The sequence below is a fragment of the Onychomys torridus genome, chromosome 11 (genome assembly GCF_903995425.1).
Source record: "Onychomys torridus chromosome 11, mOncTor1.1, whole genome shotgun sequence".
Taxonomy (NCBI): domain Eukaryota; kingdom Metazoa; phylum Chordata; class Mammalia; order Rodentia; family Cricetidae; genus Onychomys; species Onychomys torridus.
Window position 1 is genome coordinate 38,155,377 of NC_050453.1, and position 17,060 is coordinate 38,172,436.

Below are 17,060 nucleotides of genomic sequence, written 5' to 3' on the forward strand. Positions count from 1 at the left end.
GAAGCTGGGTTTAGTTCCCAGCTCCTCACAGTGGCTTTCGACCATCCTAACCCCAGTTTTAGGGAATCTGACTCTTCTGACTTCCTCCGGTGCCAGGTGCCCCACAGTGCACAGACACACTCACACAGTGCACAGAAACACACATATAGTGCACAAACATACATATGCATATTGCACAGGCATATATTTGAACAGTGCACAGATATCCATGCAGGCAAAACATTCATACACATAAAATAAATCTACAATAAAAACAGTACTTGTATGTATATGAGGTAGAGGCAGGGAGGCTAGCCAGGGTTACACAGTGGGACTGTCTCAAAAGCAAATACCCGGAGTAGAGAGGGCTACTCAGGGAGAGGGCCGTACACACCTGCAGGAGCTGTGGGCTTCTCAAGAGCCTCTTATGTCCTTATATGTGATCTCGGACTGACGTTCTTCAGAGAGTTTCTTAGGTACGTTTCCCTCCTCTTTTCCAGTAAATGAGATCATGCGGTTTCCTGAGGAGCCTTAGGTAGGATTACAATCTGATAAGTAACCACTGGTCATAAAGGCTGCCCAAAGACTGAAGACCTGTTTTTACTGTGAATGAGTTTCACATTCTTGTGAAAATTGCATACTTACATCTAGGAAAGGTGCCTATGGTCCTAAGTGTGATCTGGTGCTCTTTTTTTTTTTTTGTCCGAGACAGGGTTTCTCTGTGTAGCTTTGCACCTTTCTTGGATCTCGCTCTGTAGACCAGGCTGGCCTCGAACTCACAAAGATCCGCCTGCCTCTGCTTCCCGATTACAGGCGTGCGCTGTTGCCGCCGCCACCACCACCCGGAGACCTGGTACTCTTTGAAGAAGCCTTTACTAGTTTTCCGAGACAAGGTTTCATTGTAGCCCTGGCTGTCCTGGAATTCTGTGTAGAGCTATGTAGACCTGCCTGCCTCTATCTTCCAAACCCTGGGATTAAAGTCATGTGTGACCACCCTGACTGTTTGAACATTCTTATTGGAATGGTCTCTCCAAGAGACATACTCTCACTGTCAGCAACCTTTATAGAAAATTTTAATTGTGCTGAAATTTTTGTTTTTAAGATTTGTGTGTGTGTGTGTGTGTGTGTGTGTGTGTGTGTGTGTGTGTAGGGATATGTGCATGTGTGAGTGCAATTGCCAACAGGTGGAGACAGGAGAACCGGGAGTTCAAGGCTAGTTTCATCTACATAGCAAATTTGAGGCTAGCCTCAGATAACCTAGACTTTGTCTCAACACACACACACACACACACACACACACACACACACACACACACACAACAACAACAACAATAACAAAAACCAAAAAATCCCTACTCTCTCAAAATTCCTAACCTTAAATATCCTATAGACATGGAGATGGCTTTCAAATGATTCTTTCTTCTTCTTTTTTTTTTTTTTTTTTTTTTTTTTTTGAGACAGGGTTTCTCTGTGTGGTTTTGGTGCCTATCTTGGATCTCACTCTGTAGACCAAGCTGGCCTTGAACTCAGATTCACCTGCCACTACCCTCGGGCCCCTCAGTTTGGTTTTAAGATGGCACTCCACCCCAGCTCTGTGAGCCTGGGGTTGCACTTCTCAGCTGCTGACCAGCCCAGCCAGAGACAGTTTCAGCAAGGCCAGTAGAGGGTTTGAGGCTTGTGAGAGCTGGCCTGGCCCGTGGGTCGGCTGCCTGCCGGTTTCTTCTCACCAGGCTTCTTCTTGGTTTACCTTCTGGATGAGGGGTAGCCAACACCCAGCCACACCTCCTGTGACTCTGCACTTGCCTTCTGACTACCACACTTGAAGGATTTCTGACACTTTTCCTTTCTAGAATAGAATCTGTGTTTTTCTTTTTTTAAAGATTTATTTATTCATGTACGTTATGTGTATGAGTGCTCTGTCTTCATGCACACCAGAAGAAGGAATCAGATCCCATTATAGGTGGTTGTGAGACACCATGTAGGTGCTGGGAATTGAACTCAGGACCTCTGAAAGAGCAGTCAAGTGCTCTAACCGCTGAGCCATCTCTGCAGCGCCCCCCCTTGTCTGTTTTTTTTTTTATTTTGATACTTTTGTACTGTGTCATAGAAGCAGATTCCAGCCTGCCAACTTACCCAGAAGTCTTTCTTATTTTGTAATTTTTTTGGTTTTGTTTTGAGACAGGATTTTTGAACTCACAGATCCGCCTGCCTCTGCCTCTCAAGTACTGGGACTAAAGGCTTGTGCCATCACTGCCCAGCCTTTATTTTTTTAAGAAGCTTTATTAAACAGGGTATGGTGTCACATTCTATAATCCTAGAAGCCGTGAGCTGTATACAGGCAGATCAGGAGTTCAAGGCTAACCTGGGCTATGTAAGATACTGTTTGAAAACAGAACAAAGTTACTTAGTTGGGCACTCTGTATCGGTAAGCCAGACTGAGGCAGAAGGATTACTGTGAATTTGAGGCCAGCCTGGGCTATATAGTTAATGAGTATCACCTTGGACAGCACTGACTTACCATACAACTGGTAACCTAGAAAATAAATATAATATCTGCCTTTTGGCAAAAATTATATTAAATACAATATTGTAAAACAATGAGAACTTGGCATTTGATCCAGGTTAAATTCCCGGGAATCTAACAAGTCTTTATGCTATTTTCTTTTTTGTCTGGAAGAATCTTTTTAGTATATACTTACCACCATTTTTCTTTATCATTTGAGGCTCAATTCTGTGTATACAAATATATATGACATACATGTAATTATATTCATATAATAAAAATATACAATATATACATGTATTTATATACATGTATATATCATATCATATATATGATTTATTTTATTTGCATTGCTACGAGGGGTCTAACTCAGGGTCTTAGCCCAAGCTCTACCACTGAACTCCCAGCTTCTTAACTCAAATATTGACTCTGTCATAGTCCTTACACACACACACACCACTCGGTGCTCCTATAGGCCTTCTGAGTATTGTAATCTCTTTGTGAACTTGTTCTAAGAGTCTAAAGGAAGAGTTTTATGTACACAAGGTGGGTTTGGAACGGAATAAACTGATGTCATCTGTGTCACAGCGTGGCTGTCACCTGAGTTCTGACATGGTACAGGATTGTCCTAGGGAACAAGTCTGGTGAAAATCAGCAAAGAAAATGTGTAACAGAGAGAGGTTTTCAAAACGCATTCAAGTAAGATTTTTGAGACCTCAAGGAATAGGCTGTAGATTATATTTTCGTGTGTGTGTGTGTGTGTGTGTGTGTGTGTGTGTGTGTGTGTGTGTGTGTAAAACCTCAGGGTCAGGAAACTTTCAGGAGTCAATTCTTTCCTTCGAGCACTTGGGTCCTGGGATTGAACTCTGGTCCTCAAGCTTGGTGGCAGGCAGACATTTTACCTGTGATCTGTCACTTTACTAGACAGATACAACAACCAATGTAGTACAGCCTAGGAACAGTCTTTTATTTTTTATTTTAAATATATTTATTTATTAAGAATTTTTTTCATTTTACATACCAACCCAAGTCCCCCCTCCCTCCCCTTCTCCTGCCTCCTCACCTCCCTCCCACTCTACCCCCATCCACTCCTCAGAGTGGGTAAGGCCTCCCATGGTAGTCAACAAAGTCTGGCATACCAAGTTGAAGGAGAGCCTAGCCCCTCCCCATTGTATCAAGGCTGAGCAAGGTATCCCACCATGGGGAATGGGCTCCAAAAAGCCAGTTCATGCACCTGGGATAAGTCCTGGTCCTGCTGCCAGGGACCCCACAAACAGATCAAGTCACACAACTGTCACCCACATTCAGCGGGCCTAGTTCAGTCCTGTGCAGGTTCCCGAGCTGTCAGTCCAGAGTCAGTGAGCTCCAACTAGCACCAGTCAGCTGTCTCTGTGGGTTTCCCCATCACGATCTTGACTCCTTCTTCTTCTTCTTCTTCTCCTCCTCCCCCTCCTCCTCCTCCTCCTCCTCCTCCTCCTCCTCCTCCTCCTCCTCCTTCTTCTTTTTTGAATGCCGAATGACATTTATTGAAGGAGGGAGGAGGTCTTAAATACAGGCTTACAGCACAATGGGAGAACCCAGGAGGGCAGAAGTTCGCTTCTGAGTTTTTTTTTTTTTTTTTTTTTGAGCTGAGGACTGGAACTTGCACTTGCTAGGCAAGAGCTCTACCACTGAGCTAAATCCCCAACCCCACTTCTGATGTTTTACACAATCTTGCATCTAAGCTGTTAACACCCAATATGCTGGATACCTAGAAACAGTCTTTAGATGTGTCTGTCAAATGTGGTAGGTTTACCAATGTTAGCTAACACTTCTTCATGAAGAATAAACATTGCAAGCCTAATTTTCTTCTCTTCTCTCTCTCTCTCTCTCTCTCTCTCTCTCTCTCTCTCTCTCTCTCTCTCTCTCAGACAGTCTCTTTGGATTCATGGCTGCCCTGGAGCTCTCATCTTTAATCCTAGCACTCAGGAGACCGAGGCAGACCCACCCGGTCTACATAGTGAGTTCCAGGCCAGTCAGGGAGACACAGTGAAGCCCTGTCTAAATAAGTAAATTATTTATGTGACAGTGCTTTAGTTTTCTGACCCTCATCTCTTTGATTTGCCCCTGCTGTTTCTCTTGTGGTTTGATATCTCGAATGTTTTAGGTTTGTAACCCGGAGCTTCTTCTTTGTTCTTGGAACTTTTTTATCTGTTAGAATTGTTGAAGGCCTTGGCTGATTCTGTGACCTTCCAGAGAGGCATTGTACTTATCTGTTGGCAGTCTGGGGACACAGCTTGAATTTGCTTTCAAATAAACACACTTTAAGGTTTTTGAGATAACAGAAGTTTAGGTTGCGAAATCCACTGAAGTGTTGCAAGTTTTCAGGGAGACTGTCCTGTCTTTGAAGTCGAGACAGACACATTTCCTTTCTCTTCCCTTCTGTGTTGTTCAGGACCCCGAGGATGTGGTTGGATGGGTTCTTAGCTGTAACAGGCCCTAGGTTTCGCCATTCTGTAAGGCACCAGACCCTGGGTGCTGTGTAGCAGCCAGTGTGCGACAGTTTTCTAGCATTTGGCAAGAAACCATGTGCCTCTCACATATTCCTTAGGGTTCTAGCTTCATTCTATCTTTTGTTCATATGGATTTGGACCAGCTTTTTAAGATTTTTTTTTAAAATTTAATTGTGTTTCTGTATGAGTGTGTATGCACAAGTGCGTGCAGGTGCCCTGGGAGGCTAGAAGAAGGTGTTGGATGCCCCGGAGAAAGGGACAGACGGTTGTGAGCAGTCTGACTTGGGTCTTGGGAACTACCTTGGGTCCTTTGTGAGAGCAGCAAGCCCTTAACCACAGAGCCTTAAGTCCTCCATCCCCAGCAAGAAGCCTCAAGAATAAGTTTTTTCATCCTTAATACTTTACTCAGTAACTTCATAGTCTCAAGTGAAGATCTGTTCTGGGACCCGATTTCTCACATTGCCGGAAGTGGACCTGTAACTGTGTTTGTGAGCGGCTTAGATTGCTCGTGCTCCCTCCTAAAGGGCACTGCTGTGCCCCGAGTGTACGCATTCCACTTCATGGGTTATTGCTGCTGGAGGGTCGACATAAAGCTCCGATTTAACATTCAGTTATTTTTATTTCCTTAGGTCACATTACCATGAAGCAGTTGATAGCCAAGAAGAGGCAGTTGGCTGCAGAGGCGGAGGTAGGTAAAGTAACAGTTTAAATATTCTTTATTTATTTAGTTAGCTTTTTATTTTTTATTTTATTTTATTTTTTGACAGATTCTCATGTAGCCCAGGGCTGACCTGGAGCTCCTGACCCTCACGCGCCGCTCTTTATTTTATTTTGTTACTGTTATTGGGTGTTTGTGCTGGGCACATAGATGGAGGTCGGATAGCTACATGCCAGAGTCATTTCTCTCTGTCCCCATGTGGGTCCCAGGGATTGAACTCAGGTTGTCAGGCTTATCATCAAGCACCTTGACCAGCTGAGGCATCTCACTGGCCCAGCCCCATTTTTGTTTCAATTTATTTTTAATTTTCTGAGACTCCCTGTCTAGTCCAGACTGGCTGGGAACTGTAGCTTCTCCTACCTCCATCTCCGCAGTGCTGGGATTGCAAGTGTGTGACACCTCATCCCACTTGTTTAAGAATTATTTGCCTTGCCGGGTGGTGGTGGCGCACACCTTTAATCCAGCACTCGGGAGGCAGAGCCAGGTAGATCTCTGTGAGTTCGAGGCCAGCCTGGTCTACAGAGAGAGATCCAGGACAGGTGCCAAAAGTACATGGAGAAACCCTGTCTCAAAAAACCAAAAAGCAAAATAAACAAACAAAGAATTATTTGCCTTTCTTATAAGTGGACATCTGGCTGTGGGACACGAAGTAAGATCTGTCACTGTCATCTCACGTAAGAATGCACCTTGCCCTCCTCTCTGGTTCCATCCATTAGTGCCATCTTCTGGCTTTTATAAGCAAATCTTTACAGTAGTGAATGAATTCCATGAACAGCTGATGTAGATGTGAGTGCTTTGTGAAAATGCCTGCCGTAGTTCTTACTACATCTGCTCTGTTAAATGTTCTGAATCTAGAAGCTGTCAGGGAAGAAGAAAGAATTTTAAAAACTAGTGTGAAGCCATTTTAAATGTGGATGGCCTGTCTTATGAACCATAGAGGTTCGGCAGTGCCTTTAAATTTTCTAAAAATACCTGATTTTAATTTGATTGTGTTAAATTTTCCCCTTTCCCAATGTCAAAGTTCACTGGCAAAGATTGAAGATATAATCAGTATCCAATGACCTGTTTTAGTTTTCTAGTTACCTTTAAAGGCCAAGGGGATGTTTCCCCTTCATGTAATTTGTTTGACATACAGTACTTTTTTGACCCTAGAATGGGGGATGCTATCCCTGGAAATATTAGTACAAGGACTAATTTGCTTAACATTAATAGGTATTCCCCACACAACGTACTTTAAGTGTACTTGTGATGTCTATTGAACTGCTTTATAAAGTGGTATTTTAAAAAGTTGTGTTTGTGTGTGGAATGTGGGAGTGTCACACATGAGTGTGGAGGGAGGTCAGGGGACAGGGATTGAACTTGAAGTTTTCAGATGTAGTAACAGGAGCCTTTACCTGCCGAGCCATCTTGCTGGTCCAGACCATGTCTTTTCTAACTAGTACTTCATCTTGCTGGTCCAGACAATATCTTTTCTAACTAGTACTTCATCGCTCCAATATAAAGACCTGTTTAAAGACTTATTAGCCTAGGTGGGAGGCACATACATGCCTGTAATCTGTCATCCCAGGAATTGAGAGGCTGAGACAGGAGGGTTGCTATGACTTCAAGGCCAGCCTCAGCTACATAGCAGACCTTGTCTCAAAATGTGGAGCTGGGGGGATGGGTCAGTGCTTAAGAGCACTTGTTCTTGCCCAGGACCCAAGTTTGGTTCCCAGCACTTAGATCGGGCAACCTACAACACCTCTAACTCCTCCAGCTACAGGGGATCTGACTCCCTCTTCTGGTCTCCACAGGCATTGACACACATGTGATACACAAACCAACATGTCTGTACACACATGCTTAAAAAAATAACTCTTTAAAAAAGGTCACCAGGTACCGTATTTCAACTGAGTTGACGTAAGGATGAAGTTGTGGCCTAGAGCGATGGCTTGGTGGTTAGGAGCCCTGGCTGCTCTTCAGAGTTTGAGCCCCAGCGACTCTGCAGCTGCTTACAACCTCTATAACTCCAGTCCCAGGGGACCCAGTGGCCTTGTTTGGCCTCTGATCACACTTCATCCACATGCTGCACAGAAATACATGCAGGCAAAACACCCATCCACACAAAGTAGTGATTAAAAGAAGAATAGAGCTGGCCTCATTGCTGATTGGCCCCAATGCAAGTCAGTGTCACAGGCCGGACCGTGGCGACTAATGGGCAAATCTGTTTTCCTTAAGTGTTTACGAAAGTATGATAAAAGATTTCCGCAAGAGAGAGGAAAACGCTAAAGTGGTGGGAACCTTTTCATATAGATTCCTGAATCCACAGCGGAGAGACTGTGGCCAGGAAAGTGGGGGGAGGGGAGCAGGAAGAGCACAGAACTGGGGAAAGTTAGCTTTGGGGCCTTGGTTCTGTAATTTTGGGACAAGCCCTTGCTAGGTAGCCCGGGCTAGTCTTGAACTCAAAACAGCCTCGGAGTGATGAAATTACTAGTCTGAGCTGCCATGCCTGGCTTGTAGCTTTAGAAAAGAGTACTCCATGTATCTGTTTTATTTATTAGTGAATAAAATCATCAAATTCTAGGACATGTGAGATGCCTTAATGAGTAAAGGCTCTTGCTGCCCCAGCTGACAACCTGAATTCAGTCTCTGAAACCCACCTGGTGGAAGCGGGAATTGACTCTCTAAAGCTGTCCTCTGAACTCCACAGTTGTGCCGAGGCACTTGTGTGCCCATACACGCAGTATTAATAAATAAGTCAATGGGAAATTCCCTGGTTTGGTCATTTGGAATCAGGAGAAAGTAATGAGTGAAATAAAGAAGTAGCTGAGGAGAAGGTGGGCCTTAATTTAGCCCACAGTATTAATTATCTGTATGGGACAAGGCTTCAGGGTTGTTGTGAGATATGTTTCCTGCTGTTAGGGGCAGGCAGCAGTCTGAACACTGGTTTGGAGGTAACAACCTGCACTGTGTCTCGGGTCTTTGGTGTTATTTATGCTCTGCTGGGGAGCAGTGGATGGGGACATGTAGTTGGAAAGTTGGGCTTACGTTGTGTTCTTTCCTGTTTCAAGCCCTTGTTGGTGTAGCTCTGTACCTATTTAACTTCATACCTTCACCAATCAAAATAATGCGCTACAGTCTTTGAATTCTAGCTCATTCTGCTGACCACAGTTTTCCTACTGTCCTTGCTTTGAATATGGCCTCCCCATCTTGTCCTCCTGAGTTTTCAGTCTGTGATTTGATTGATTGAGGTAATGGAGAGAAAACTAGGGCCTTACACATATGGAGCATCATCCCTAGCCCAATATGTTTGTTTGTTTAGAGACCTTGAACTCAACTCTAGCCCAGGCAGGCCTCAGCATGCAGCCTTCTGCCTCCTGATTAGCTAAGATCCAGGCCTGCAGCAATGCTTCCCGGCATTTATTAGTTAGTACTTTGCTCTAAATGAACCACTACATTCTGTTTGATAAACTTGTGACTTGATTTAAATGCCTTTGAATCAGCAGTTGCGGGAGGGGGCATAGTAGTTTTGCTTGGTAGAGTGCCTTCCTAACACACATGAAGCCATGGGTTTGATCCCCAGCACCTCTGCCAAAACTGTCCTTTTTTTTTTTTTTTTTTTTTTTTTAACTTCTGGCTTTCAGTAAAGGTCAAATCTCACTTTCTGTTTGGCTATGCAGGCTACATTCTTGAGAATTTCCTTTCTCGTTTTACTTAAATGTATAGATACACGCCTCTAGTCTACCTTGGAGACTTTTGGGAAAGTCAGGTCATTGGTCTTTTTATTTCATCGTTTAAAAAAAACTAGAAAGCACCCGCCCTTGGGAATCAGCCTTTCAGATAAGGATGAAAGAGCTGTCCACGTGGACCAGGGGCGATGGGTTGGGTCAGTGCAGACTAACAGGATTTGGCTGCTTTGCCTGCTCATGCCACGCTGTCCTTGCGCTGGCTTCACACACTGTACAAGGTGGGTGATAAAGCAGCTCAGCTAGATACCGCAAAGACCTGTGAGCTTGTGTCTAGTAAGGACTTCCCCAATTTTAGAGGTGGTGAAGACCTCGGCTGAGGTGCACTATGTTATCTTACTATTTTGTGGGGGTTTGGGTTTTTGTTTTTTTAAGATTTATTTATTTATTATGTATACAGAAGAAGGCACCAGATCTCATTACAGATGGTTGTGAGCCACCACGTGGGTGCTGGGAATTGAAGTCAGGACCTCTGGAAGAGCAGTCAGTGCTCTTGACCTCTGAGCCATCTCTCCAACCCCTGTTTTTATTTTGTTTTGTTTTGTTTTGTTTTGTTTTTTGAGACAGGATTTTACCTTGTAGCAGGATCTTACCTTGTAGCCCAGACTGGCTTGAGACTTGAGACTGTCCTCCTGCCTCAGCCTCCCAAGTGCTGGTAACTGTGGGCACAAACCACCATACGTCACCAATTGCTCTAATCTGTTTTATGGTTAATGAAACCAAAACCTCAAAACAGTCAAAGGATGATGACTGGCAGGACGCTGGTTGAGGAACACTTTCCACATGTCTTATTTAATATCTCTGAAACTGAAATAGATACGCTGGGCTATGTGTACAATTCACATCTCCCCCCTTCTCCCTTCCTGTCGCTCCCCCTCATCCCTCTGCCTCTGGAAACAGAGTCTCATGTAACCCCTGGCTGGATTCAAACTCACTCTGAGGTTGAGGATTGGGTTGAACTCTTGATCTTTGTGGCACCACCTCTCAGTTGATGTATTCATGGCATGTGCCAAGTCTGGAGAGGAAACTCTGTAATCAGCACCGCACAAAAATCATCTCGATTAGATAAAAGACTTCAAAAAATAAGAAGAGGTCTAGGTGTGATGACGTACACTCGATACTCATCACAGCGCTTTCGAAGTGGAGGAGGAGGGTGAGGTATCAAGTCTGAGGCCTGCGCATTTGAGACCCTGTCTCAAGACAATGTGAACAACAGAGCAACCACAGTGAGGAAAGATGCTCTGGCATCTCTTCTGCTTATGTAACTTACTTTTACTAAGAAAAACATGCCCACAGTTTAAGATTTTATCTGTTTGTTATATTGTCACCTCGATTGGCTTTATGAGCAGGAGGAATATATTTTCTTACACACTGTTCTCTCTTCATAGACGTGGTACTGGCTCATTGCAGAAAACCCCTAAGAGAAGCATCCTAAAAAAGTAATAGCTACTGACTAAATGCCCACCACCGGGGAAGAACATTCCACATATTTCCCTCCTGACAGCTTGTTTCCCTTTCCTATCACTCACAGTGCAGTAGATGGGCTGTGCAGAGCTTGCTTGGATCTCTATAGGGAGGGTGTGCGTGTGCGTGTGCGTGTGCGTGTGCGTGTGTGTGTGTGTGTGTGTGTGTGTGCAAAAACATAAAAATATATATGTACGTGCATATGCACATTGCTGTGTGTGTGTTTGTTTGCACATTCCTAACGTTTTTGTGCTTGCATAGTTTATGTTTTAATGTGATCTTAAAGTGTTTTCATTATAGTTCTTTGTGTGGATGTCTCATTTGTTAACTATGAAGAAAATATTTTTACTGCTTTTCTAGTGTCTTAGGATTTTCGCAAAGACTAGTGAAGTGAAAGAGTGAGGGAGGAACATGAGAAAGTGACATATATCCTTTGTTAACTGGGTGTTGCAGCACACCCGTAATCCAGCACTCACTAGGCTGAAGCATTTCAGGTTCAAGGTTAGCCTGGGCTGCTGTCTTAGGGTTTCTGTTGCTGTGAAGAGATAGCATGACCAACTCTGGTAAAGGAAAGTATTTAACTGGAGCTGGCTTACGAGATTCAGAGGTTTAATCCATTGTCAACATAGCAGGGAGTGTGGGGGTGTGCAGGCAGACATGGTGCTGGAGAAGGAGCCGAGAGTTCTCCATCTGGATCAGCAGCAGCGGGGAGAGAATAACACTGGGCCTGGCTTGAGCTTCTAAAACCTCAAAGCCCACCCCAGTGGCACTTCCACCAAGGCCACACCTCCCATTAGTGCCACTCCCTGTGAGCCTAGGGGGCCATTTTCATTCACACCACCACAGCTACATAGTAAAACTGTCTTTAGTAAACTAACACAACATTTGGAAAATAAAGATAAATAGGCTGTTTAAGTGGAAGATTAAAGTGGATAAATAGGGCTGGAGATGTGGCTCAGTGGTTAAGAGCACTGACTGCTCTTCCGAAGGACTGGGGGTTCAATTCCCAGCACCCACATGGCAGCTCACAGCTGCCTGTAACTCCTGTTCCAGGGGATCTGACACCCTCACATAGACATGCATGTGGGCAAAACACCAATGCACATAAAATACAAATAAACAAATTATTAAAGTGGATAAGTATGTTTCAGCTTAGTGTGGACTGAGATTTATTAAGAATATTATAAACAATAAAAATAAATAATAAAAATAATAAATTAAAAAAAGAATATTGTAGACTAAATTGAATGATAGTCCAGTGTGAATTTTGAGACAAGGTCTCCATCTCAGGAAGGCCTTAAGCTCACTTTGTAGCCAAGGATGAACTTGAGTTTCTGATCTTCTTGCCGGGACTCCACCTTGTGAATACTGGAATGTCAGGCTTACAAAATCATGTCTGGCTTATGCTGTGCTGAGGTCAAATCCCAGGCCTCCTGAATGTTAGGTAAGCAAGCGGTCTACCAACCAACCTATATCCACAGCTGCTGCCTGCCCCCTCTGACTTCTTGATACAGAAGCTCAAACTGTTAGCCTAGGCTGGCCTCAGACTGGAGCCTGCTCCAGTTTTCCAAGTACTGGGATTACTGTCCTGTACCACCATGTCCAGCCTGCAACACCTTATTTAGGCTTTTGCTTTTAAACAAAGTGCTTGTGATTGACTTAGCCTGAATAAAGCTTTCCTTCTTATTAGATGACCTAGCATTTTCAGCCTACATGCATACATTGACTTTTTTCTTTTTTTGGTGTTTTTGTTTTTGTTTTTGTTTTTATTTTTGTTTTTGTTTTTTAAAGACAGGGTCTATCTATGGAGCTCTGGCTATCCTGAAACTCTATGTGGACCAGGCTGACCTCAATCACAGAGATCCACCTACCACCTACCTCTGCCTCCCATACACGTTGCTATTTTGTGGTTCTTTTTTTCCCCCTCCCTAAAATGTTTTTTTTTTTTTTACTTGTTTGTTTTGTTGATGGTACTAATCATATATGTAAAAAATATTTCAGATAATGCGTGGTGGAAAGCCATATAGTATAATAAAGTCTGAGGTTGTATGCACCCGGATTTTCCCCAACTTGACATTAGACAAGTTCTGGGACTTTGCACACACCACTTTACTGTAGTTAGACTTTTCTCTGGGCTGCCAGCCAGCTCCCAAATAAAGACACGGAGACTTACTATTAATTATGAATGCTCAGCCTTAGCTTAGGCTTGTCCCACTAGCTCTTTTAACTTAATTTAACCTGTTTCTATTCATCTGTGTTTTGCCTCTGGGCTTTTTACCTTTCTTTAGCTCTGTATGCCCCACTTTCCTGCTTCTTCTTGTTATGCCCAGATCGCATCCCCAAAGAGACCACTGAAGACCGAGGATGTCCAGAATGCAAAAGCAAGGTTTATTTCCATTTCAAGCTGTGCAGCAGGGAACTCACTCATAGCTGTGAGGCTGGGAGGAGCTGCTCTTTCTTTGTGAGGCTAGCTTTTTAAAGGCAAAAACCACAGAATTAATTTTCCCACAACCCCCCTCCCTCTCCCTGGTTAGTATCAGTTCTTTGTTCTTTTTTTTTCTGTCTTTCATGTCTGTTCAGTAACTACGTTAGGAGTTTTACGAGCTGTCTCCTGAGTTGGGATAATTTATGGCCAATTATTCCCACCAGGTGGCCAAACATCCTGACTTTGTAGTTGATATCACCATCTGGGAACCTGAAACTGGCCTGAGTTTTATCTACACTAAGATATCCTGGTTTAAGCTTCTCTTTGTAGGGAATAGAGTGGGGGTCTGACTGAGGTTTTACATTCTGTGTCTGTCTGTCTGGGCCCTCAAGTCTCCCTGGCATCTCTCTGTCTCTTTCTCCCTGAGCCTAAATTCCTCCTCCTTCTTACTTTCCTTTCCTGGAAGTCCCGCCTATACCTCCTCCCTTACTATTGGCTGTTCAGCTTTTTTATTAGACCAATCAGGTGCCTTAGGCAGACAAGGTAAAAGAGCAACACATCTTTACATAGTTACACAGACATTCTCCAGCATAAACAAATGCAACACGTCACACAAATATTCCACAACATAAACACATGCAACACATCTTTGCATGGTTTAACAAGTATTCTGCAACGCTTTACCCACTTCTTCTAACTAACCCTGCCCAAACTCCAGGATGGGGATGGAACACAGGGCCTTGCTCCAGCTAAGCAAGCATCTGTCACTAAGCCTACAGCCCTAGCTCTTCAGTTGAGTTTTTAAAGATTAGACTAAGAATTATAGTCGGGCAGTGGTGGCACACACCTTTAATTCCAGCACTCAGGAGGCAGAGCCAGGCAGATCTCTGTGAGTTCAAGGCCAGCCTGGACTACCAAGTGAGTTCCAGGAAAGGCGCAAAGCTATACAGAGAAACCCTGTCGCAAAAAACCAAAAAAAAAAAAAAGAAAAAAAAAGAATTATAATGCTTGTCTGTTTCCAAGCTAGGGATAATATGTACAAGCCCCCCAACAGAGATCTGTCATATGTAGTTATCTAATAAACAGTGGTCATGTGATTTTTATTTATTTATTTTTTTTAGTCCCTTTCCCTGAATAGCTTCCAGGAAAAAAGTCCAGGTGAGGTGTTTTGAATGAGTCTAGCGGTGGCGTGTTGTAGGGGTTTTGGTACTGGTTAATTCCACAGTTGTTTGGAGATTGCAAAGTCACTTACGTTACTTTTATGAGGGCTGGATGCGTAATGTACAAATAGAGGTGGAATTTGGCAAGGCGTGGTAACCCTTGCCTGTAAGCTCAGCACTTAGGAGGCTGAGGGGGGAGGATCACCTCCAGTTTGAGGTCAGTCTGCGTTAGAGAATGAGACTCTGCTAAAAGATAAAAAAAAAAAAAAAACAACCAACCAACCAACCAAGATATTGAAAGTCAGTTGGGAAGTCAAATAGGAAAAGGAGATAGGAGCTTTTTTTTTTTTTTTTTTTTTTCATTTTAAAATAAGATCTTTATGAGATAAGAGCTTTTGAAAAGGAGTTAAGTACAATGAAGGAAAAGCCTGAGGAGTGCCTTTCTGGGCCTATGGAAGAAGCAGTGGAGCATTCGACTAGGAACCCGCCCTCTCTGTTCCTTGGGTTGCTTGTTTTGGTCTAGAAGGGTCGGGTTTCTGTTCTGTGCCACAGCCTCTTTCTGTGAGGCTGAAAGGTTCTCTGTGCTAAGCCAGGCACTGAGTCAGAGAAACCAAACAATTCCCAGACGATTAGGGGCCTTGTGGAGTCAGCACAATCTTCCTTAATGCCATCTTTGAAGAAATTGTGTGTAAGTCATGTGGAGTTTTGAGATGCCAAAAAGCTGTGACCTGATTGGTTTGCTCTGTGTTGCTTCTCCCAACCTTCTTGGAAGGTTTTCAGTCTTTGAAAGAATTACTTAATTCATCCACAAATGACCGACCCTGCTCTTTTCTCATTGATGTACCCAGTCCAATGTAGCGTCTGCCTGGGAGGCTCTCTTGAAAAGCAGCTTTCTGAGTTGTGGATCTGAGTGAGTTTGCAAATCTGTGCCTAAAATGTCTGTCATTCCTCTCTGGGTGTCTGTCTCATCCCTGAGCATGTGTGCTTTTCTTATGTAGGTTCCTAACCACAGAATCTTTGCTCCCCATTCTTGGAATCTTTCGGGTGATCTGATCCAGTTGCTTGTTGAAAATAGAAGGTTCATTTCTGTGAGCCCCAAAACACAGTGCATTTGTTTGCTGAATTCTTGTTCGTTTGCTTTTTGTTGTTTTGAAACAGGGTCTTACTCTGTAGCTCTGGGTGGCCTGGAAACATACAGAACGGCCAGCAATCCAACTGTCTCAGCCTCCCAAGTGCTGGGGTGATTCCCAGATTATCCAAACACCTTCATTTCTAGTCACCATCCTTTACCCCCTCAGCCTCTCTCCATCCCTCGACGTCCATTGGCTGAGTGAAGTTAATGCGTCACAGATGCAGGTTTGAGAGACCAAGTCAGTGGGGAAAACCCCAGCTAACATATTGTCACTTCAGGTTACTACTCAGACTTAGATTCGGACTAACTATGCTCACCTTTTGAATTCTAAATAACAACAGTTCCATGTGCTAGGAGAACTTGGGAGGCAGGAGAAGACCTCTCCATTAGCTGTCTCTTTCTGTCCCCTCTCACAGCGGGAATGACAGTCTAAGTGGTCGCTCGTGCCGTCTCTATGAGGATTTTTGAACGGAGTTTAAAGAAACGTCATGATCTTCACAAAGGAGTTTTCTTGAGTCCCTCTGGCTGCAGCTTCTGTTGACTTTTAATTCCTCAGAGAAAGGAAGACATTAAGACATGCTGTTTATCACTATAACTATAATGCTAATTATAATGCTGTATATAAGGGGCTGCATTTTAATGATTGTCTTGGATTCCTGAAATACCCATGTGCAAATTTGAGTTCAGGGGGGATAAAAGGCTGGAGCTAATCCTGTTGAAGTGCTTTGCGCCCCTATGGGGTGTCAGAGAAAGCCGGAAGCCTTCTGTTTGAGGCTGGCTGTCACCACTGATTGCCTGTGTCCACTCCTGGTCCCTGTTGTCTTGTTCCTTAGAGCTGTCCTTTCTATGTGACACTATTTCTCCTAACCGTTAGACAGAAGCAAAGGCCCCACATTCATCTGGCAGGTAGTGGGTACGGAGTAAGAGCTGGCTCATAGCCAGGTGTGGAGGCGCATGCCTGGAATCTGTATTCAGCAGGTTAGGGCAGGGATTGCCTTGAGTTTGGGGCCATTGCATGATTCTGTCTTAAACGAAGAAAAAAAAAGACCCTTCAGTTTTTGCTCTTTTTCTGCTCAGGGCTCCCAGGAACCAAACTTGGGCTGTCAGGCTTGCACTGTGAGCAGGTTTACCTGCTGAACCGTCTTGGTGTCTTGGTGAGGGCCTCGGCACTAACTTAAGAAGGCAATTGTTTAGTTGGCGGTGAATGAGCGAAGACCTGACTTGAGCGGTTTTTACTGGCATCTGTATGACATCCTATAACGACCCTTCTTCCCTGCTTTTATGTCTTTAACTTGGTACTCGGGCGTGTCTCACTGGTGTCAGTCTGTGAGGAGAGCTGAGACAGGAGCCTTCACCCTGTCTTAAGAGCCGGGCTTCTCTTTTAGTGCTGAGTAGAAGACCGAGGTTTGACTCAGGCATAGGGAGCCTGAGCCCTTACATACATGCCTTGTCGCCTGCGCCC

General features: G+C 44.0%; 1 protein-coding gene across 1 annotated transcript in view; it reads left to right on the forward strand.

Moving 5' to 3' along the window:
• Soat1 (sterol O-acyltransferase 1) overlaps positions 1–17,060 on the forward strand; it is a 45,919-nt gene that overhangs the window by 10,366 nt on the left and 18,493 nt on the right. The window contains exon 3 of the mRNA XM_036202959.1: positions 5,604–5,662. Within this exon, the coding sequence (XP_036058852.1) occupies positions 5,604–5,662 (59 nt within the window). The remainder of the gene's footprint in view (positions 1–5,603; positions 5,663–17,060) is intronic.